This window comes from Terrapene carolina, unplaced genomic scaffold (genome assembly GCF_002925995.2).
Source record: "Terrapene carolina triunguis isolate 2854851 unplaced genomic scaffold, T_m_triunguis-2.0 Scaffold85, whole genome shotgun sequence".
NCBI classification, from domain to species: Eukaryota; Metazoa; Chordata; order Testudines; family Emydidae; genus Terrapene; species Terrapene triunguis.
This window is the reverse complement of record NW_020664436.1, coordinates 15390399-15414452: the sequence shown is the minus strand read 5'-3', so window position 1 is coordinate 15414452 and position 24054 is coordinate 15390399. Positions and strand designations below refer to the sequence as shown.

Here is a 24054-nt window from a genome sequence, read left to right as displayed (position 1 = left end):
TTCCCATCAAGGGAATTCACTAATATTGCTCTAAATATTAAAGTCATACTTGAGTAACAAAACTGCATTGAGTATTTGGATGCTGAAACATTGCTGGCTGATAAACTCACTTTCCAATAGACTTTTTACTTGCCATTTCAACATCAAGCACTTCAGAGAGAGTGTAGAAATAATACCATACAGTATTAATAGTAGAAGAGTATAAACTATATAGGAAAGAGATATCATAAGAAGTTGTGGGGAGTACTACTATAACTACAGGAGTCCAGATATTTTATGAAATACAAATTCTGAGTAGTAGAGGACCATGCAGTAAGTCCTGAATGGAAACAAATCCCTAGTCATAAGAATCAGGGCCGGCTCCAGGGTTTTTGCCGCCCCAAACGGCGCAAAAAAAAAAAAAAAAAAAAAAAAAGCCGCAACCTGCAGCAGCAATTCGGCGGGAGGTCCTTTGCTCCGAGCGGCAGTGAGGGACCGTCCGCCGAACTGCCGCCGAATAGCTGGATGTGCCGCCCCTCTCTGGAGTGGCCGCCCCAAGCACCTGCTTGGCAAGCTGGGTGCCTGGAGCCGGCGCTGATAAGAATGCAAGTATACCAGTGGGTGGTATACTACTGGCCTCTCTATCATAATAGTGCAGTGTTGAGAGAGACTGTGATGTACTGAAACCTATGTTAAAATTATAAGCTATCACCTTAAATTCTCAGGGTATTTCCTGGTCCTAGCTTGTAGGCTAGAGGGCTCTGTAGGGAAGCATGTGATCTGGGTCTTTTAGCAGCTGCAAAGAGCCAGCTTATAGCAAGGTGGGGTGAGCTTTGCTTCTCTGCCTTAGGGAGCAGCCTGCTTTGTCTCTCTGTTTTTGGTTCTTGTGTATTGAAGTTCTAGATTGTAAGAAATAAAGTAGTATTTTCCATTACAACTTTCAAGGAAGTTTTTTTGTTTTTATCTAACTTCTCTGTATGTCAGATCATTGAAGCCATAAAATTAAACTAAAACAGCAACAGATGACTTCAGTTACCCAAGTAGTAATGGGTCAAAAGTCACAGTGAGCTGGAGGCTGAAGAAAGCTTCAATAATATATGCAATTACTTGGGAGTAACTGGTTCTGGAGCGCACACACACATAAAAGATTACTACTGACTGTCTCTGAGTAGCATAGGGGATTTGTTCAAGAAATAACCCTAGTAGTTGAGCAAGTAACAGTGACCATTACACTGGGCTAAAGCTGAGGAACTGGAGGTTTGTAAACATAATTGGTTAGAAGACGAATTAAAATAAGACTTAAAATAAATCAATGATATTGGGAGGGGAGGGAAGGAGAGGAGAGAGAAAGGCACAAACAGTTGCTTGCTGGACAAGAAGGGGAAAAAATTAAAGACATCAATTGTAGAGGAAAGTGAGATGGATCCTTGGGTCATGTTTCAAATGGTGAGATGGCATGAAAAGCACAAAACTAACAGGAAAAAGAAGTAGAATGAGATGATTAGGAACAATAGGGAGAAAAGGAGGAAGCGAGAGCCACGTGAGACCTGAAAAAAGAAGTACCCTGGATGTCAATATCTGTCCTAGTGAGAGCTGAAAACATGTGTGTATGTGTATGTATACCCCTCATGGTGGACAGCCATATAGATATATATTGTTAGATGCCAGCTCTTGTCTGGGCTGCTGGCGTAAGTTAAGAACTAAAACTCATAGCTGGAGACCAGACCAGTTCACCTGTATGTTAGTTTTGCTGAAAATAGCTATTTGTCTTATAAGAGGGTACAGTATTTAGTGTTTAGACTATGAAGTGCTGGTAAGTTGCTGCATGCATTAATGTCACTTGTAATGCCTGTATTCCACGCTATAAGAAATTATGTAAGTTTTGCTTTATAACTTTGAAGATGTTTGCTCTGAATTTGAGAGCTCAGGCATAAGAATTGTCCCCCCTGTCCATCCAGGACTATCAAATTCAGATGGGCCATCAATGAACATCGCAATACGAAGGATAGGTTAACAGCCCTATCACACCTTGGAAATGCTACCTGTAAGGAAGCTGGTCCTGTGGACTTGGAAGCTGAATGAAGGAAATAAAAACTAAGTCACAGGAAGATTTTCCATCTCTCTTCGCTGTTTGAATTCAGACAGGGCCAGAGACTTTAGAGTCTAAAGTTTAGACTGAGGCAGAGATCTCCAGGGATTACTCCTGGGTCTGCACTGAAAGACACTTTGAATTGACAGATCACTACAACTCTGTCACACTTAGGATTTAGATGGCAACTCATTTGTGTATATATGTTTGCTTGCTTTAACCTGTAAATAACTCATTTCTTTTTCCTAGTTAATACCTTTAGATAGTTTATTACAGGATTGGCTACAGACGTTGTTTTTGGTGTAAGAGCTAGAGTACCAACTGAACTGGGGTAAGTGACTGGTCTCTTAGGACTGGAAGCAACCTGAAGACAGTGTGATTTTTGGTGCAAGTGATCATTTATCTCTAAGGCTAGGTCTACACTACAGCGGGGGGTCGACCTAAGATACGCAACTTCAGCTACGTGAATAGCGTAGCTGAAGTTGCGTATTTTAGGTCGACTTACCTGGCTGTGAGGACGGCGGCAAGTCGACTGCTGCTGCGCCGCCGTCGACTCCGCTGCCGCCTCTTGCCGCGGTGGATTTCCGGAGTCGACGGCAGAGCGATCAGGGATCGATTTTATCACGTCTTCACTAGACGCGATAAGTCGATCCCCAATAGACCGATTGCTACCCGCCGATCCGGTGGGTAGTGAAGACGTGCCGCTAGTCCAGTTTGTCTGGGTGGCAAGATAGACTGGAGAGTCTAAAGGGACTATCTGTGACTTCATGGGAAGATTGTTATAGTGGAGTTGACATTTGTTACTGGCTTGGTGAAATCTAATAGGACACACCACCAGTTTGGGTCTGCCCTGTTTTTGAGTCAGCCTGTTTTTGAGATAGGCACTCATGGTCATGAGCCACTTTTGACAGCGTGATATTATATATATATATATATATATATATATATATATATGAGAGAGAGAGAAATCCTAATGGCTTGGGCATAAATAAATAAAAGGGGCCTCTGTTTAAAGTTTTATATGAAGATATCTCTAATTGTATCGTTGGACTATTGGGGTGAATCCTTGGCTGGCGCCAGAGCCAATACTGAACTCAACCGAAACAGTCTCTTGTTCAAACTTAGTCTGATAAATTACAGAGCAGTAGACCTTCCAGTTCTAAATAACTACAGACAAGAGAACAATTCCAATTATCACTGCATTTTCAGTGTAAAGAAAAACTAATACAAATCTAATTAATTTTTTGGGACGGGTATAGAGGAAGTATAGCAGAAAATTTTAGTGGTAGGAAAAATTCTGTTTCTATTCATTTAAAAAAAAACAAACCATCATCTCAATCTGGGCTACTGGGACTAAACAGTGCCCTAAGTACCAGGTAAGACAGTTACATGACAACTGCATGAGGTACGCTCCCCAGACAAGAAGTTTAAGCGGACAATGACCCAACTAATAATATTTAACAAAATACTAAAGTCTATGTTGGTGCCTTACACATGGTCTAACTCAAGGCGCTTTTTTAAAACATATACAGCTGAAATAGAATGATTTTTAACTGAAGATAGACATGCATTTCCAGCTTGCTTATAAACATCCCAGAGAGCTGAAACAATCCATATAAACATCAACATTGCAATATATATATATATATATATACACACACACACACACACACTTTTCAGAAGTAACAAAGTTAAACCATAAAACACAGAATAAGTAGGAGAGACCTTACCAAAATACCCACATATGACAGAATATGAACAGAAAAACATGTGTCAGAGGAAGATCATGACCATATTACAGGAGTTCTCAAACTGTGGGTCAGGACCCCAAATGCGTTGGGACCCTGTTTTAATGGGGTCGCCAGGGCCCAAGGGCTTCATCCCTGAGTGGTGGAGCTCAGGTTCTCTCTTGTCTTTGCAGAACCAATATTGAAACTTTCTTCTTATGATTGCCTTACAGGCTTCCCTAATAATATTGTTGTGGGTTTCTCCATTTTCATTGATTTTATAATGCATTTTGATTCCTTTCTTATAAACAGCTAAAATTCCTGAGTCTTTAAGCAATAAGTTATTCATCCTCCAAGATCTCTGTCTAACTTTCAGTTAAAATCACAGAGCACAGCAAAGACGGAGCATGTTCACTGCAAACCGAACTGCCCTATGATACTTATCTCCTTTGTAAAACACTGAGATCTATGGATAATATTGATAATAATACATAGTTCTTATATATTATTATAACAGTTTCTAACAGGGTGGATCTAAGAGCAGAGGAAATTATTATGTGATCAAGCCATCTGTTTAACTGGCAAGCATGAGAGAGTCTTTGGAGGGTAATCAAAGTTCCTTCCAAGTCTCAAGAATGCACAGCTCCTACCGCTTATTCTTTATATGTTGAGATCTATATGCTTCCTGTTTTTCCGCCCCCTCAGGACCACATTTGACTCTTTAGATTTTCCTTTTGTAAGTTTTCAACATGTCTAATCTGAGTTCCAGATAATTTTCTGCCTTTTCTATTTATTTCAATTTTTGATCCATGTCTGTGACTGTTTTCGTATGTTCACTTGAGACTGCTTTCATTCTGTTGACTCTTTTTGCTAATTCTTCTACTTAAGTTTTAAGATCTTAAATTGCTGCCTGAACGTCGCCTTTGTTGTATTTTAGCTCAGAAACAATCTTCTTGCTGTCAAATTTTGTGGAAGAGGCAAGCTTGGTTTTGTTGTTTTTTTTAATTTGATTTACAGGCTGCTTTCTCTGAGTCAAATTCAGAGTTGGAGACAAACAACTCCAAATTCAGTAATTCATAAAGTCTGTGACCACTAACACAAAATAAGTATACCCTGTTCTTTATTTTCACTTGTTCCATTTTGAAATGTTTTCTTTTCAATTTTTGTTAACTGCTTTAATACACAACAAAAGTAGCTTAGGTCTTTTGAGGACTCACAAGAAAGGAATTATCTGAATCATTTTATATTAACCAAAAATTGAATAAACTATTCCATTAAATCCCTAAGTAAAATAGAAAGAACCTTAAAAATAATCTCCCATTTACCATATCAGTATTTTTTCCTAAAATCAAAGATTTAGTTTAATCTGTTTCTTTATATTTTTCTGTTTTTCATTAGCAAGAATTGTTGGCTAAATCTGTTTACTGGAATCTGAAAAAAGGCTTTAAACATGAAGAACTAAAGTGACTATCATGTAATTTTTTGGAACAAATAAGCAATACATTATCTGCATAGCATGCTGGATATGTATCACTGTGGGTCTAAACTGGAGACCACTGTCCTACACAGATTAACATGCCTTAAATGGATTATTTAGGAAAGCAGAGAATTAGTAATAAAGAAAGTTCTGATTCAAAAGTGGCAAGCCAAATGTTTACAGTAAGTTATTCTTATCTTGATATTGAGTCCAAACCCTTATTATAAAACTAAAGCTATCTTGGTAACTGAGCTGCAGTCTCCCTCAACAGGCGCCTAGAACCATATGATCACTGTTTGAGTACTAGTGAGTTTATATGTATAAAGGAGAGGTGAAAATATTCTTAATTCTATTCGATGGAGTATGACAGATGCTGAAATTTAGGGCAAGTTACTGAAGTACAAGCTATACATTGACTATACCACCTTTACAATTCTGGAAAATATGAGGTAGTGGTATAATTTGTTCATCTGAATTTGTTCTTTGTCACAACATTAATCAGTGTATGGAAAAACAGGAAGAGACGTGGAGTTTTTAAAACAGATCACTATTTTCACAGGACTGTAGTAAATCCAAATTTAGTAACTTTGCTAAAAACACAGCAATTCTAAAATGTTGTTCTCTAATTCAGACAGACAGGGCAGATTGAAACAACAGTAGGATCTAACCATTTTTAATACTGTGTAGAATATTGAGTAGAATACTGAGTAGTAAATAAAGAATAATAGCAATACCATCAAGAGTGATTTGGAATGTTTAGGCAATACACTGCAAGCTCTCTTATGCCTTTTTCCATACACAAATACTAAAGTCTACTTTGAGAACCTGTATTTCATTATGATTACAGTATCCTGGTAATTTCAGTAAGTAGCATGTATTTCCCATGAGAAAAAACTGAAATGCAGTGTGTAATAGTGGTATGTATTTTAATTTCTTACCTTGTCAATCATTTTACGTGCTTCCATTTCCTCAGAATTGGGATTTTCCAACTCAATAGTGTAAGTACCTTTGTCACTTTGGTCATCATCATTGTCCTTTTCAGTAGCAGCAGAAACAAGTTGGCTTTTAAATTTTTTGTCCATCTCCTGGTTTTGGCTTGGTCTATGTCCAAGACTTCCTGAACTTCTTAACAATGCAGTTTGTAAGAAAGGTAATGCAACCGAGGGTTCTTCTGATTTTTGTTTTAATAGTTTTGCATGAACACCATGTGCTACCCTACTAGTCTGCAAAGGCAAAGAAACCCCTTTGATGTCTCCAGATGTACCTTTCACTTTCTCAGCTCTCACATGAGGTGTTGAAGAAGGAGTTTCTGAGCAAAGAGCTCCTACGTTCTGAGAAAAGGAATAAGATCGTCTCTTTCGAGGATGGTCTTCATCAAAAAACTCAATCATAAAGGCAGTCTGACTTATAGCAGCCTGCTCTTCATGCTTTTCTGTAGTATGGGCTTTCTGGTATGACTTTTTCTGTTCTATATGTTGATGCCTTAAATGCTCATCAAGTGTTGCTCGCTTATTGTAATGCCTGCGTGCACCAGCATTTTCTGAATCACTCTGTGTCCCATCATCATGTTTATTCCCTTTAAACAAAACAAAAAAGAAATATATTACTACAAAGTAAAAATATCACATGGACAGAAGCTGGCAAATTAAAATGTACATGGAAATTATACTTGTTTTTCTGTTGGTAACCCAATGTCCTTCAGTAACAGGCTCTGCAGACTTCCTACAGCTACACTAACACATTCAACTTGCTACCAGTCAAACAATGAAGTCTTTTACAAGCTGATCAGTGACACAGATGCATTTGAATTGCCTTTTTTAAATCTGTAAATACTTAATCAATGGTTTACAGAACCAGATAATATTATATAGCTGTACCAGATCTTGGTCTCATTTCATCAAGCCACCCAATCAAATTGCCTTCTTTTACATAGTCGGCTGATTACAAATGACTCCTGCACCAGAAAACAAAACTTGACCCTGAAAAAGCTCCAGGAAGGGTTAAGGGGATGCAGAATATAGTTATGTAATAATTCACTGTTATTAGGAAACACTTGTAGAGAGCTACAAATTTGGAACATTATTTATAAGTATTTTCAGAATAACTTTCCATCTAGTTAATCACTGTCGTTTCCAGAAAAGGGCGTCTAGTTAGCATCAGCACTAATCCTTTATCATACTCTCACACAAGTACAATTAATTTTCCAACCAGTCACTCCTGCCAGTCTGCTAAAGCACTTTGAGATCTATGGCTAAAGATCACTGTATGAGAACTTATTATTATTTAAAAGAAATTTAAATGGAAGGAACTACATAGCAACTGAAATTTTAAAAGCCAAACTTATTACAAAGCAGTCTTCTGTGAAATGAAACTATCCAAACACTGTAGAATAAGTTGCTATTCTCTCTCTTTAAATCATCTGGATTTTCTTCTTTTAGCCATAAGGTGTTTTTTTAAGTAATTTCTTTTTGTGCAAATGTCAAACTATGCATGTTGTTAGTTACTAAAATGTTTCTTTTCCTCTGGATCTCCTAGAGTGTTTAGATTGTCATTTAGATTGGAAGCTCTGCTAGTTAGTAACTGTTTTGATATGTCTCTTGTACAGCATCAAACACCACTGTTAGTGCTAAACCAATTAAAATAATCATAACAATTAATGGAAAACAACTAATATAGTAATTATAAAATTTAAATTTTAAATTCAGATATTTTGTATGCTACAAAGATTATGAAGTGTTCATTTTTTGTTTCCTTTACCAGACACAGAAGTATCAGCTAGATAATAATATGAAACAGTCATCCAGCTGGCTGTGTTGATAATGTTATGTTACATGAAAATAGAAGTTCATTTTCCACAGTTAATTTGGAATTTCTGGTACTCTGTTTAACCAAAATGGAGCATTGCAGAGGCAATGTAACAAAGAAAATAGAACAACTACAGCACTTATCTAGCAATCAGACTTCATCTAGAACAGGAGTGGGCAAACTACGGCCCGCGGGCCGGATGTAGCCCATCAGGGCTTTGGAACCGGCCCGCGGGATTGCCACCCCTGTGGCGCCATGGGGCTAAGGCAGGCTCCCTGCCTGCCCTGGCCCTGCGCCGCTTCTGGAAGCGGCCAGCACCACGTCCCTGCGACCTCTGGGGGAGGAGGGGAGCAGAGGGCTCTGCGCACTGCCCTCGCCTGAAGGCACCTCCCCCCGCAGTTCCCATTGGCTGGGAACGGAGAGCCTGCCTTAGCCCCTCTGTGCACTGCTGCCACCCCAGAGCCGCTCAAGGTAAGCGGTGCTGGAGCCCGCACCCCGAACTCCTCCTGAACCCTCCTCCCCAACCTCCTGCCCTGAACCCCTTGCCGCACCCCTCCTGCACCCCAACCCCCTGCCCTGAGCCCCCGCCACACTCCGCACCCCTTCCTGTGCCCCAACCCCTTGCCCTGAGCCTGCACACCACACCCCCTCCCACACCCTGCACTCCCTCCCATACCCCGACCCTGTGCCCCAGTCCTACATTCATGGCCCTGCATGCAATTTCCCCACCCAGATGTGGCTCTCAGGCCAAAAAGTTTGCCCATCCCGATCTAGAGTCTTTGCTCTTTATCTGTTAGAGGATGAAAATACAATATATCTACTAAAAAAAATAAAAATTGGGATTACCAAGTAGGGATGTGGAAGAAGCTCGGAACTGTGGTAATATTCCATGATTCATACTAATATAATAATCATACACATATTTATACACAGTAGGTTTAAAAGACGGGCTTTTGCACTAGAACTTAATGAGACAAAAAACCTTTAAAGATTTGATATTTTAGCTTTTCTGTTGCTGTTACCTCTAATATTAACACTAGGATAAAAGTGTACTTCTACATGGCTTGTTCTTATTGTTGAAGTGGTTATAATCTTCACATCACAACCTATTATGACAACTAACTTAGATAGTAAGCACTCTGAAGCAGGAACCATCTTTTTATTATGTGTTTGCACAGTGCCTAGCACCGGCGGCCCTGGTCTAAAACTAGGGATCCTAGGTGCTACCACAATATAGCAATAATAATACTGTCATGAAACTTATATGTCAGAGTTTTTTGCATCATGATTTCACTGCAGGTTTAGCTAGGAATAGAAGACAGACAGGGAGAACATACCAATATGTTAAAAAGCTTCACTACAATGTTCAGAGTCAAGCTTTCAGAGTGGTTGTAGGTATTCCCTCATGAAGGGGGGAAGTGCAAGAGACCAGCTGTGATACAGTAGGTCACACAGTGCATTATCCAGAACAAATTCCTGTGGTACAACATACATTTTCAATTGAAAGAACTGTAAATGTGCATTTGTAACAGAAACATCTTCAAGTTTCTGCTACATAAAAGGGATGCAATTCTTGCATGCATATGCCTGCCCAGGCAATAGTTCTTCCCATTTTTCACAGTAACATGTCTGATAGCATAAAGAATATTTTAAGAGTCCAGTACAATCCAATGTCATGAACAGCAAAGCAGTAACTGTGATATTATGCACTAAAAACACTGCAATAATACTATGCTATTATTTCACTAATAGCACGGTGATATTGCTGTTTCTAAGACTTTCAAACTTTCTAAGTGAGCTTTCAAGGCACATTTTTGATCAATAAGACAAAACATTTACTCAATCCCAACTGATGAGCAGACAAGTATATTTAGGTTGCAAAGCTAAGAAATAAGGAACTGCACAGTTAAGTTTTCAGGATTTTTTAAAAGTAAATAATTAGTAGACTTTTAAATATTTGTCATCAAGATTTCTTTCTGAAAAGTTTGAATTGTCAGTGGAATACTTATGAGCAAATAATCATAACAGAATTTTTCATTAATTCTGCTTAATGAAATCACCACATAGATTTTACTCCTTTGAAAAGCTATTACCCCCGCTGAATTCATTTTCATTTGAAATGTCATTGGATCTGTAGTCTGCAATAAATCAACATCTGAAATCAACTGGAACTTTGGTTGACAAAAATATTTGTGTAAATATTTTACTGATGTATTACAAAACATTTTGGTTTATAACAGAGTATGGACTTAAAGTTGAATCCAGGGTCCCAAATCAGTATGTTAAATAGAGTATCTGTGTATGCTGCGTATCTAGCCATTAATGTGCATCTTCTTTAGCTCTCATGAATGTGATTATAGCAAAAGGATTTTTTTATGTATCCAACAGAACATTTGCTGTTTTGATTATCAAGAGTGATTCAACTTTTGTAAACAAATGAATGTACAGTCTTATAAATTGTGTAACATTACCCAAGATGTTTTTTCTTTCGAAGAGCAAGCTTTTGGAACATATGAAGCCTTCAACTGTATAATAACGTAACACAACTGCAGTCAGTATACTTACTGTAGGATCATTTAAATTAATTGTTTTACTTTTTTAAGACTCCATCCTGCAAAGAAATTTGCTACCACACACTCCTGTGCAGAGGCAACAATGACTTCAACTGGACTGCAGGGGTCCATCCATGACCTCTGTGAAAGATTGAAGCCTTAGGAAATAAATATAGCTGAAATTATTCACTTTACCTTTCAGCCTCTTCAAGTAAACTGGAACATCACTCTTAATACTTTTGGAATCCTCCTCTGTTGCTTCCCATATCATTCTAGGGGGATTGTTCTGTGCTAGCCAGTCAGCTACTTTGCTCTCAGCAGCCATCATCACAGTTTGAAGCCCAGGAAGGTCCTGTCCACCAGGAGAAGACTTCTTCGGCTTGTGGCGCTGATCTGAAGTGAATTTTGTCACATGATCTTTGATAGTTACTTTTCCTGGAGTGGTGTCATCAAATTCAATGGTAAATGAAGCATGCCCCGCACCTGCTGCATGTGAGGTTTGGGTGTCTTTTGTTGGGATTTCATGAATAGTGCTCTCTGCTATTTGTGAAGGTTGCTGGAATTCTTTTGTAGGAATTTCAAAGTAACTTGGCTCCCTACAGAAAGGATATAGTTCTTCTTCATTTGCAGCTGAAGATTTCTCCTCAACTTGCTTGGCATCTGTGCTGCATCCTATTAAGAAAAATAAAAAATAGATTTCACAATACTAGGGAACTTCAGGGTCTTCAAGGAATTTCACAATTCCTATAAAGGCCACTGGAGTAATTCCTGGAAACCAGCACAAGCCCATGCAGAAGACTGAACAAGGTACTTCTGGAATTGTAAGTTATTTTTGCTACATGAAAAATGTCACTGAAGAGAGGACAGCCATGACTGTAAGCATGTCAAGCTGGCAGAAAGTTCTCTTAGAATTTGTCAAAGAAAATTTGCACTCCAACAGATTTGTGGATGATGGAAGGAGATTCATATTAATAGCAACATAGCAAATAGTTCAAAAAATCATAAGAGCTAATATTTTGAAAAATAATATTGCTATTCAGAGCTACCTGGAAATCATCAAAAAGCAACTGACTAGATTTATGGAACAGGTGTCCTGAATTAGATGGGGTTGATATGACTTCATTTCCTAAGCTATACAGTCAGTATAATTTTTCATAGCAAGACTGTTCGGAAAAATAATTCAAATATGAATGCAAGATAAAAATGAGCTCCCATGTGAAAGTTAAAACAAAGAACAAGAATAGGCATTTGAGACTGTTTTATAATACAAACATGTTCTATATTTTTACAAAAGATAAAGTCGTGAATTATAAACTAAATTCCTAATGATACGCGCCCCTATTTCACTGAACACACTTTATAAAGCACAGGAAAAGCAGACTAGAAACAACAGTAGCCAAAAGAATTCAGGAATTTAATAAATTTCATGCTTTTGAATGGAGCAAAGAAAACAGGGGGAGTGGGATGGGAAATAAGTGTCCCACTGCACATCCTGAATGAATGTTAAATTAAAGTTTTCATGCGGCTGCTAGCAAAGTGATCAGTATCCTTTTAGGAAACTAGCCTTTACATGCATTTGGCAAAAGAAATATACCAGCCAAAATATCTGATATAAAGATGCACCATAAGCAAAAGATATTCATCTAAAAGTTAATAGCAGCAAGCCAGACTCCAAACAGCATAATTCAAATGGTTCTCACACTTTTTACATGATTCATATTAAGATTTGTGGAAAAGGATTTTAGGACACAGAGTGAAGTACTAAAAATCCTATTAATATGTTCGTGTGGCTGAAAATAGACAAATTGTATCCACCTAAGATAGTTAAATTTGTACCTGACATCTGTTATTTAGCCAGTAATGTAGCAATGTAAATAAAGGAATGTACAAATGAATTATAAATATTTTCTGTTATTCTTCAGGAAAGATTTGCTTTTTTGAGAAGGCTTGATTTATTTTCAGCATCATGTGTCTTTAGAGAAAGATAAAAAAAATGATGCAACCACAGAAAATAGGATGGGTGCTTTGATCCTGGAAATATGGACTACTTTGAGAGTAACACAGTAGTTGGAAAAGTTCAAGAATGAACAATACTAAGGAGGGATGAGAGGATTAATGTACATCCTCCCCTTATTCTCACGCTTGGAATCTTACAGAATAAGATCTCTTAAAACAATTTGTATGCCTTGTACTAAGTTACTTTCTTTAGTAAGTAGCTTTTTGCAGTAAATTTTTTTTTACCTATTTAAAAGTACAAACTAGATCAGATCAAAAGTAAAATTCTTCTCCTGACTTTCATATCAAGACACCATTTCTTGTATAAAGTGAAGTCTTTAAATAGTCTGAAAAAAACATATTGGAATACATAAAATGTGATCTGAATACTTTAAGACTGGGAGTCAATCGAGTTCAAACCTAAATTATGACAAAGAATGAATTTATCTCAAATAATTTAGGTAAAGAAAAAGGTATGATGAGTAATGTTTAAAAAAATTCAAAATTTCCCCATACAAGCCAAGGAGTGATTTCTCATAAAACAGATGCGAATATTTTTAAAGTAAGCACAAAAACAATTTAACTAAATATATTAGCTAAAAAATAAGAACTTTTTTCAAACTACAACATTTGCAATATTGTGTAAGAAGGTGAGATTTTCAATGATTAAGAAGCACAAGGAACAAAATGTAATATAGTTTTAATCTTCTATGTTCCACTGTAGTATAAGCAAAAAACAAAAAAGACCCAAGTTTCATGTTGATGGTGATCTCCTTTCGGGGAATGCTCCAACTATGTTATCTTTTTAAATTAAATTACTGGTATTATATTAGATTTGTAGAGAGTAAAATGAGTAAGAGTCTGTAAAATAGCCTCACCTTTGCCTTCAAAATACCATAAAGTAATCCACACTGCCCAAGCAAGCTGTGCATCAGGAAAGTGTACAGTACTGAAACTTAACTACATAAACACTTAACACTGAAGTGCTTCATCACAACAATTTCTGAGCTAAATAGGAACTACAAAAACGCATGTGAATGGATTATAAATTACCATTGTGGTGGAGTGGTTGGGAAGAGGACAGCACCAGGCTGGTGTGGGGAGTGCAGGAAAAGGCAGAGGAAGGAAGCAATGTCCTGGTCTTGCATCAGAGGAGCACAAGGAAAAAAGCAGTTGGTGCTTAGCGCTGGAGAGCAAGGCGAATGAGGCTGGATAGTGGGAGAAGTCAAGGCTGATGTCACATGAACTGCATGTGCAGGGAGCCCGGATGGGGAAAAAGCCTATCTTGGGAAGTAGAGTCTGAAGATGTGTGAGAGGGCAAGGAAGGTTGTGAGCGCGGGGAGAGGGGGGAGGGGGAAGCAGGAGTTGAGAGCAAGTTTCTTGGTAACAAGGGGCAGAGGATAAAGGGGTGTATATGGAGATGAAGAGCTTCCACCCTGCACAGTTCCTCAGCTAGGAAACAGAACCAGGCAGCAGCTTCTGGGAGGCAAACAGGGAAGCAAATAGCATTGCAATTGCCACAGAGATATTGTGTAATTGCAAATGGAATAGTGAGAGTTGGGAGCAGAGGTAGTGTGAGTGATCATGACTGGGCAGGAAGGCTGTACACTAGACACTTGCTTCACTAAGCGGTGGTGCACACTATAAAAGCGTTTGGAGAATACCTGGCCTAATACATTATCTCATTTGAAAACAAATGGATTCAGAAAATTATTTTACTGGAATGAACTCACAATTTGTGTAAAAAAAAAGCAGCAAAACTCACTTTGTGCCCTCACTGGCACCAAGTTTTACAGCTGTGTTGGTTTTTTATTGTTTTGTTTTTTTGAACATACACAAATAATCATGGGGCCCTAAAATTCCATTTGTCCTGCAGGACAAGAATGTATGTATATGTACTCATGGTTATTAAATGGAATTCATTTGTTGGCCTGCAAGACTGGAGATTTTGTTAAGGCACTTGAACTGCACTTCTGAAAAACACGTAACAGTTTTAGGAAACTATTTCCACAATATACAGGTTATTTATTATTCAAAAATTCTCTTCTGTACTTTGCATAGTGTGATTTTATATATTTTCCACCTTAACAACACAAAAAATGACCTGACATTGCATAGATTTTTCAAAAGAGTATTTCAGCAAAAGTGGAACAAAGAAAGATCTGCAGTTACTGTCCTTTCTTCTATTTTAGCAGACTAGTTTGCTACTGGACAAAATAGTCACAAGACTATATATAAACTGATAGCTTTTCCATGTTCTCTTTTAAATGACAAAGTCACTCCATCAATCCAGATGCTAATGTTAGAGACAGATAAACCTAAAAGCATGAATTGGAGATCAGAACAGCAGATTTACATGCCAGTAAAATAATCCAAAATTCTTGAAAAGTCTTGTTAGCCACTATTTGAAAACAAATGTAACACAATTTTTCAGAGACAGAAGCTAAGCTGTGCCAATATTAGTACCTAATGGAATCCCATTCTTCTGATCTCTTATCCTGTTTTTCCCCTGATTTTTTTCCAGCCTATTGCTTTTTCTTTCATATTTCCTCTCTCCTTTCCTTTATTGGCCCTTTTGCTTTTCATACGTCACAATTTTCTAGTGACTTTACTTTATGTCCTATATTTCCCACGAGGTCCAGAAAAATGTATATAATAATTTATCGCTATTAAATACAAATATTTCCCCACATTTTAATGTTCTAGCAACTTATCTTTTAGCAAATGTGTGAAGTTGCTCTCTAAACATTTTTTTAAATCTTTTGTATGTCATTTTTCACAAGTAGTAAGTTAACTAAAAATTACAAAAAGAAAATTAGAAGCTATCTTTCATTGTCTAAATATTTTAAAAGGTCCCTGTTCTACAAAGTTCTGAATGCCTCCTGTGACATGCTGTGCATGTTCACTTCCATAGCATTGCATAGGCTTACATAAGCATTACTCACACTTATTCTAGGTCCCTATACCTCAAAGTATTTAAACAGGCACTTAAGCGTTTTGCTGAATTGAGGCCTTACTGTTTAATTTTAAGGATTCTCGGATCTCTTCTTAATTTATCTTTCAGGGATTTAATATTCTACTGTTGCCTTAGAATGGCAGTTTTTTGTTACCTGCAAAGAAACTTTAAAGTTACCCACTGTTGGAATTCAGAAATATTTAGTTCCCTATCATAAAAAGAATTGTATGAATAACTTAAATAATGTTCTTTTCAAAGCCTTAAACTGAATTTAAAAATTTAAGTTTTTGGTCTGCTATTCCTACACATTTAGAAATTCAGATTAGGAGAATTAGTGATGCCAAATTCTACAGCAATTAATTAAACCACAAATAATTTTTTTTGGGGGGGGAGAAGGGGAGAGCGGAGGAGGTGTGATGAGAAGAGTTAGATCCCAGTATACTTACCACTATCAGAGAAAGCTAGAGAAAATGAGTGTACTTTGAACTCAGCTCAAAAGTAGCAGTATTGGGTCGTATATGAAGTCATACTGCATACACCATTTCATGGATCCATAGAGCATAAAATTACATCACTATATTTCTCTAACAAAAGCACAAGGATGTGCCTTTTTGGAATTGAGTCCACTGTGCTCTGTTTACTACAAAGATTTTTCATTAGAGTTTCCATTAAGGTTGAAAGACAGTAATACCAAAATAATCTCATTAACTTGAGACTTTAAAGGCTAATTTTACAGAGCTGGTTTAGCAGCGACAAATCTCCCATATCAATCTCCTCATTAAACCATGCACCATCTATTGTAATGTATACTTTACCTTCTAGTCAACAGAGAACATTTTTTTTTCAAATTGTTAAAGTCTGATGCAGACTCTTATTTAGATTAATTTATTAAAATGTTTGGATGTGTTATTGAAACAGAAGTTTGAAGAATTATAAATATGAGAATCTATCATTTACTTGTTCTAGACCAGTGGTCCCCAAACTGTGGGCACACCCCCATAGAGGTGTGTGGAGTAATGTGTGGGGGGTGGGGGGCATGGCAGGGCCTGGGCCAGCCCCCATGAGGGGCGAGGAGGAAGCGCAATCCAGCCCCGCTCCGCCCATTGCTTTGCTCCTGGCCGCGCCCCTGCTCCCAGCACCCAACCTCGGCTCCCTACCGTGGCTCCCGGGGAGGAGGGGCGGACCTGGTAAGGGGGGGTGCATGATCAAAAAAGTTTGGGGCCACTGTTCTAGGCAGTCTTGCATTAAGAAGGCTGTTTCAAAGATCTTTTGTTTGTGTTAAATATCTGAGATAACAATGATTTACCATATAAAAAAGCAAATTATATGTTACATCTACTATCTCAGCTGGTCAGTGCTGGACTACAGGTTAGGTCTAAAAAGTTGAAACAACATTCAAGGAGATATGAAATTTCACAGAAGTTCCAGTTATAATAAATACAGAATGTTTCCATCACACATGGATTGTTTTTCCAATTTCTGCCTGAATGTACTTATGCTGAAATGTCAAGACACACAAAGAAATTATATGCAAGTCTGTTGAAAAGCAACAAAAAAACGTTTTAATGGAAGGATGAAAACTTTAGGGGGAGCAAGCCTAGGAAATTATGCGCCAGTGAAGTGGTCCAAAAAAGGCTATGTAATAATTTATTTGGTATTAAAGTGTGTGAAAATATTTAGTAACTTTGGAACAGTTCCACAGCAAATACTAGTATGACACGAAAGCAGGTTTTCTGGGGGAGGGAAGCCCACTAAGGTATACCACATAGAACAAAATTGTTTGTCCTACACATGTCAGAAGACAGACAGGATCCAAGGAATGTGATTTAATTAGGTAATACCTTTACTAAACTTAACTCATTAACTCAACCTATTCAGCAATAAATTGTACAGTGCAGATCATGGTTCCGTCTTTAATTGTTTCCACCTGGTAGAGGGCTGCCACTAGCTCCCCAGCCCTCCACAGTGGGTTCCCAGCCCGTTGCTGGGAACCCACCACTCTCCCCTCACATGAGGATTAAGTGTATGGGGAAAGAGAGTTGGGCTCCTCGCAGAACCAAACTTTAGGAGCCCCTATTCTGTTCCTCAGCTTCTTTAGAAAGGTCTTGAAGGCTACATCAAATGCCAGTTTATCAGAGAACTGGACCTCTAAGGAGCAAATACCTGCACTGAACCCTGCCACCTGCTACATTACGACGGCTTGAAGCTTACCTCCTGACCGGGTCTCTGAGCTGTTGTGGGGATGCCAAAAAGTCCACCTCCCCATGCTAGCCAATCTGACAGTGATGGTAAAATTCGTTCCTAGTCACAAAAAGCAACTATCATAATGCCCACAGTAGACCAAAAAAACCCAGTCCTACCCTAATTCCAGGTATGGGAGAGAGGGAGCAGTTAATCCAGAAATGAGATGGGATTCAGGCTGGAAGACCAAGGCTACACTCCCCCATGTGTGCAGGGGCCAATGGGCATCACCTGAGCCCTACCAGCCCACCCACCAGCTCAGGTGATGCCATCCTCCTCACCTGCCAGCCAACTCCCTCCCAACCTCAAAGGGAGAGAGGACACGTAAAGGAGCCACAGCTCATTTCTTCCTGCCAGTCCAGACAAAGCCCTCTGTCCCCTCAAGATGGCCTTCCACCTGACATGTCTACTCAGGCATTCTGCCAACACTAATAAACATTCTACATCAGATACAGAGAAGTTGAAACACATGGAGACCGAGTTTGAAAGTTTACTGATAACCTAAAGTGATTGAAAATAGTGATTTTATTTTCTTAGTGTGGGATCTTAAAGTTCTATATCCATGCAATTTGAATCCTTTTAGAGAAAGGAACCAAATATTCACCAATATAGGGTTTGTGGGTTTTTTGTTTTGTGGGTTTTTTGTTTTTTTGGCTTTAATGCTCTTGTACAACTTTATTCACTTAAGTCTGTTGACTATATTCTTCTGTCACAAGCTGAATTCCATTTTTGTTAGAAGTAATAACCCTTCAATTTTAACAAAGAAGCTATTTGCACAAATATTTTTATTTAATCTCTCTTACAGTGATTCTGTTTGTAGAAGGTACCTTGAAAAGGTATTTCAAAGGTAACATGGAACTGTTTCACACAGTGAGATGATGCACATTATGTATTCTCCTGTGAGGCTACATGCCCAAATATTTTTTATAACCTTATATCAAAATTTTGTCTAACCTTGCCATTCTTCACTTTGTTTGTAAATTACCACAACTGAGCACATTAAACAAATCCTTTAGACTTCCATTCATTACTGAGTTCTTCTCTAGCACAGACAAACTTTCTTTTTCCTTCCATTCTACTGCGAAGGCAGGTTTTGATTTCATTGACCAGTTGGTTTAATCAGATGTTGGCTTCTCTTATCTGCGTTTCTTTGAATTCAGAGAGCACTGTAGAAGCTACTCCTCTCTTTCACAAAGTACTTATGCTATTATGAAGAAAGCAGTTTTAATGTATGAATAAAATAAGACAACAAATTGCACATCATTCTGGAGTACTTTCCTACCTTGGGTGCGATCTTCAGAAGTCACCCAAAGAGTGGTGTTATTTCAGCACAATATATATCCTGCAGAGATTTTTTTAGTTTTATTTAAAAAAACTAACAACACAGTCCTATATAAAAATTACAACAAAACCACAGAATTACACAATTTCACTTTTCAAAATGTGGCATTAAACTAACAAAAATGGATACAAGAATTTTTTTTAAATCCCTCTTAAAATTACCCTTCATTTGACTTTTGTTTCCTTAGTTTTCTTTTAAGAAAACTATCCTCCCCCATGTTCACATACAATATTACTCCTCTGAATCAGAAGACCAGTCAGGACTAGTGACCTATGGAGTGAACAATGCCATAAATGTTGGCATCTGACCAGGTGACAAAAAAGGAGGTGGCAGAGGTAACACCATGGAAGAGACAGAAAGATGGAAGAATGGAAGATTTCATGACCAGTGTTTTACAATCCCCCAATTTTAAAAAGCAAGAAGGTGGACGGCCCTACCACTAAGACCGTATACTTCATATTTTAAAGGGAGGGCCCAACAGAGATGGAGAAGGTAAGAGCTTGAGGGAGAAAAGTGCTATAATGCTAAACCTCACTGCTTTCCACTTGCCTTCACAGACAGCAACAGACATTTTTCCTTACCCAACCCCACAACACATGCAATTTTCCCTATGGAGAGAAGAATGGAGACAGAAACACATATGACAGGTTAGTCACTTGTTTTTCTTCAGAAGGCAGTCACTGATAACTGTTATGAGAACAGAGAACCTGAATAAAACTCTACCACCATTGTTACAGACCAAAACCCCACAGAGTTCAGGGAATTTTACCTGTCCCTTGCTAGGGAACTGGGACCCGGGAGTGAGAATGCTGCACAAATGGTATCTTCAGAGAAATATTTTTTTTAATTAACATGAAGTGCAGGATGGTGAACCTACAAATGAGTTATGTTATCTCAGACAAGTATTCACAAACCCTTTATATCATACCATCATGCATTTTATTTATCCCACATAAAGTACAGATTTTTTGTAGTGAAGTTTAAAGAGTTTCATGCAAATTATTGTGACTATTTCTGTATACCTATGCCTGTAAAACTAGGTGTCTTAGTCAAACTGTAGAAGACTCAAGAAGAGCCATAAAAACCTTAGAATGTGACAAAAAACTTTTTTTACACATAAAAAAGTCATCACTTTAAAAGAAACCTTTGAAGGTCTTCACCCAGTCTCTACTCACTAATCCAAAGCCCTAATGGTGAAAACTTTATTCCATTAGAACGTGGAAATTCAAGGCTGCCAAACTCGCATATAGTCCCCAAAGGTCCTAAGATATTGGATCTTAAGTTCACTACATTTTTAAATTATTTTGGGTTATTTTAAGAGACATCTAGGGCTTGCTCCAACCCCTCTCTGGTAGGAGAGATGATGTAACAGGAGGAAGGAAACAAAAATCATTCCAATTTTTTAAAAAAACCAAACACCTTCAAACACAAACACACACACACACACAGACACACACACCCCTAAAATAAGGCTCCCAAATCCATGTATAGGAACCTAAATAAAAGTGGCTTGGATTTGCCTTGATTTAAATAGGATTTGTGAGTGTTCAACAATTTCCAAAGTGAGTCCACTTTTATTTAAATGCCCTCATGATGGATTTAGGAGCCTAACTTTAGGTACCCAACTTTAGGTACCCACGTTTGTAAGTTTTGGCCATATATTCTACACACACTAACTTTTAACAGCATAACTAGTAGAAATGGAAAGTCCTAGTATTAGATATCACGGAGGTGAATTTTCTTGCAAATTTAACATATAAATCAGAACATGCAAATATTTTTTTTTCATTAAATATGGACTAACATTAATGCTGATGAAACACTAAGGGATGACAGTAGGACAGAATGTTGCCAGAAGGAATCTTGTACTGCTGGCATCCACATAGCAAAACAAAACAGAACCATTTATTTTCAGAGTCAGAGATATTGGATTTGGTGACAGTGTCCATTACAATGGCTTAATTTTTTTTTTTATACCAAATGACAGATGTGGATTTAATCACTATCGGATCGATGTTAGTTCGGAAGAATGACTTTACTCACTATATCCACTAGTAAGCTATTGTACTGTGTACAAAGTGATTTAGGTAACAAACTCTGTACTCAGAACAGTACAGTTCTGTTACTGTTGAACTGCTATTTATGAACAATTGTTTTTTACTAGCCAAACTTATCCTAGCTTTTATCAGTGAATAACTGTCAGGAATCCAGAAACCTGGCTGGTTAACAAAATCTCATTTACTAGAATTTGGATTAAATGTGTAGTGGATATTATGTGGAATCAAATAATTAAATCTATGTCTGGGTTGAATTGGCAGGGGTGCTGAAACAATGTGTATAGTGGGGGTGCGGAGAGCCATTGAACCAAACTGTAAACCCTATATATGATGGAAACCACTTCAAAACAGGGGGTGCAGAAGCACCCCCACATCCCCTAGTTCCAGCACCTATGTGAATTGGTATTAAACAGAGTGAAGTTGAGAAATTTCTCAAGCAGTCAATCTCCAACATGTATTTATATCTTTTTTGTTCATGTAAGCACAGCTTTATTAAATATTTGGAGAATAACTCTGTCCACTGCATCATGACAATAGTTGAGGAGAACTAAAGAAGGCATTCACAAAGGGAAAAATCCTAGCTCCATTAAAATTAATGTGCGTTTTTGCCTCTGACTTCAATAAGGCCAGGATTTCAGCCATAGACTCCAATATGATGAAAATCTGAAGTACTTTGCTGTCAAAAACAGTGACAAAAAACAGAAGGTCAACAGAGAAAGGCCACTCTGCAGCATAAAGTTCAGATACTAGTGAAGCAACAGTATTTAACAGTGATAAAAGAACATACAAAATTGATTAATAAGTCATTAATTATTGAAAAACAGTTATCTTTCTTATATACTTCCGTGGGGTCCCACATTTAAGAGCTACTTACTTACTAAAGAGTAAAAAAGATACTACAAATTGAAATGTTTTCTGAACAGTCTCACCTGAAGCTCCTGTTTCATGTATTTTTTCTTCATGTTTGACATCCTGTTTGCAACCATTTTTTTCATCAGCCTCATCCTCACCCCACCAGGATGGCTGTCCATACAAAGGTGTACCACGAGGCATGGCAGAAAGATCTATAAAAATATTCCAAAGCCAAAGAAATTACTTTTTTACTTTACGTAAGATATTTAGATACAAGTGACAAGGAGAAAGAGCAGTTCTGATGGATCTTGTATGTTGAAAGTTGAAACAGTTTGACTGCTTGTTTCCTCAAATACAAAACCAATTTAATGTCTGGACAAATGACCTGCATGCTAAATATAAAAGCTTACTAATGATCTGACCAAAACTGCTTGCTTAGGAATTTATGCAAATACAAGTGACTTACATCTCGTTGCTACTGCATAGTATTTTTTAAATGAAAGCTGAAAATAATATTTAAGACAGATCATCTCACTATCAGCACATTATCAAAAGCTATCTGCTACCATTTCTGTGAAATGATTCTCTCTTTTACCCACATTGACCTTTCGCTGGAATACCTATCACATGGAAAACTGATCAAATTTTGTAATGCTGCCAAGGTTTCAAATAGCTGGCAGTTACTAAAGAACACCAATACGTACACACTTATATATTAGTTAGTTCGACTACGCTATTTTTAAAGCCATATTTAACTAAGAAAATATAACTATCAAAAAAGAACTGAATCTCATTATTTACTTATAATATACATAGTACAAGTATCTGAATAGGAAAGGGTTAAGTAAGAAATTAGATATGAACTAGTTATTCCACCTCCATGACTAACCAGTCAGTTGAGCTCTGACCTGCTCTCCATATTAAGAACAGTTCATATTTCTTAAGACAATATTGCACCCAATTAAGATTTGGCAATTTTAATATCATACAGATGTTCTAACTGAATATATCTTAACTTCTTTTATATTGTGTTTCAACACCAGATACCTCAGTGACTGGGTATATATGTGCCCTCTATGGTAAAAACAGCTGTGTTTCCTTTTCAGAATTCCCAAATCTCTATCATTTTATATCAGACATTTTTGTTTGGCGCACAAAATAGAGTATCTGAAAGTATTATATATTTTGACAGTAATATGCACTATTTGCATGCTAGGAAATAAGGACTATTTGAGAACTTCTATCTTGTTAGCAAATAATGGTTTGTTCAGTAGTGTTCAAAGGGTTAAATTTCACCCACAAATAAATGGATGGGCGCTTCAAATGTTTAATACAATTTAAAATATCCAGATCTCTAATTATTTTTCGTCCAAAACAATGTTCTTCTACCTTAGAATATACTGTAGTTTAAAAAAACCCAGCAACAAACGATAGAGTGAATTTTAGTTATTTAACTGCATGAACAATAGCAAACACTTATGTACGTAACAAGTGGCTGAAGAGAAAATCAAGACCTCAATACACTTCTGAGTAGAGCTGGGAAAAATTTTTTCAAATAGTTTATTCAATAAAATGAAAATGTTTTCAGGGTGCTTCAGATAAGAATGAGAGAATGTGTGCGCCCCTTTAGCCCGATGGTTCGGACACTTGCTTGGCAGGTGGGAAAACCAGGCTTGAATTCCCACTCTAGAATAGGTATCTGAATTAAGATGTTCCCTTCCCAGGTGAGCATCCTAACCTCCAAACTATAGGCTATTTAGGGGTGGGATACTCTCAATCTCTCCTGTTGAATATGTTCCATTTTGTATAAATACTTAAATATTCATAGGAGCAGGGATTTGAACTCAAGTCTCTCCCTTAGCAGATGAGTGCCCTAATCAGTAGGCTACAGGGTATTCTGCTCTCAATTGCTCATAATGAAGCTGTTCCAACTTTGCAAAAATATTCATGGGTGGGAGGGGGGCGGGAGAGAGAGAGAGAGA

General features: G+C 37.6%; 1 protein-coding gene across 1 annotated transcript in view; it reads right to left on the bottom strand.

Annotated features, from left to right (window-relative positions):
* Window positions 1-24054, bottom strand: part of CEP170 (centrosomal protein 170) — a 193791-nt gene that overhangs the window by 84237 nt on the left and 85500 nt on the right. The window contains exons 6-9 of the mRNA XM_029911038.1: window positions 22539-22575; window positions 22150-22284; window positions 10825-11301; window positions 6211-6848 (exon numbers count right to left, since the gene is read on the bottom strand). Of these exons, the coding sequence (XP_029766898.1) occupies window positions 6211-6848; window positions 10825-11301; window positions 22150-22284; window positions 22539-22575 (1287 nt within the window). The remainder of the gene's footprint in view (window positions 1-6210; window positions 6849-10824; window positions 11302-22149; window positions 22285-22538; window positions 22576-24054) is intronic.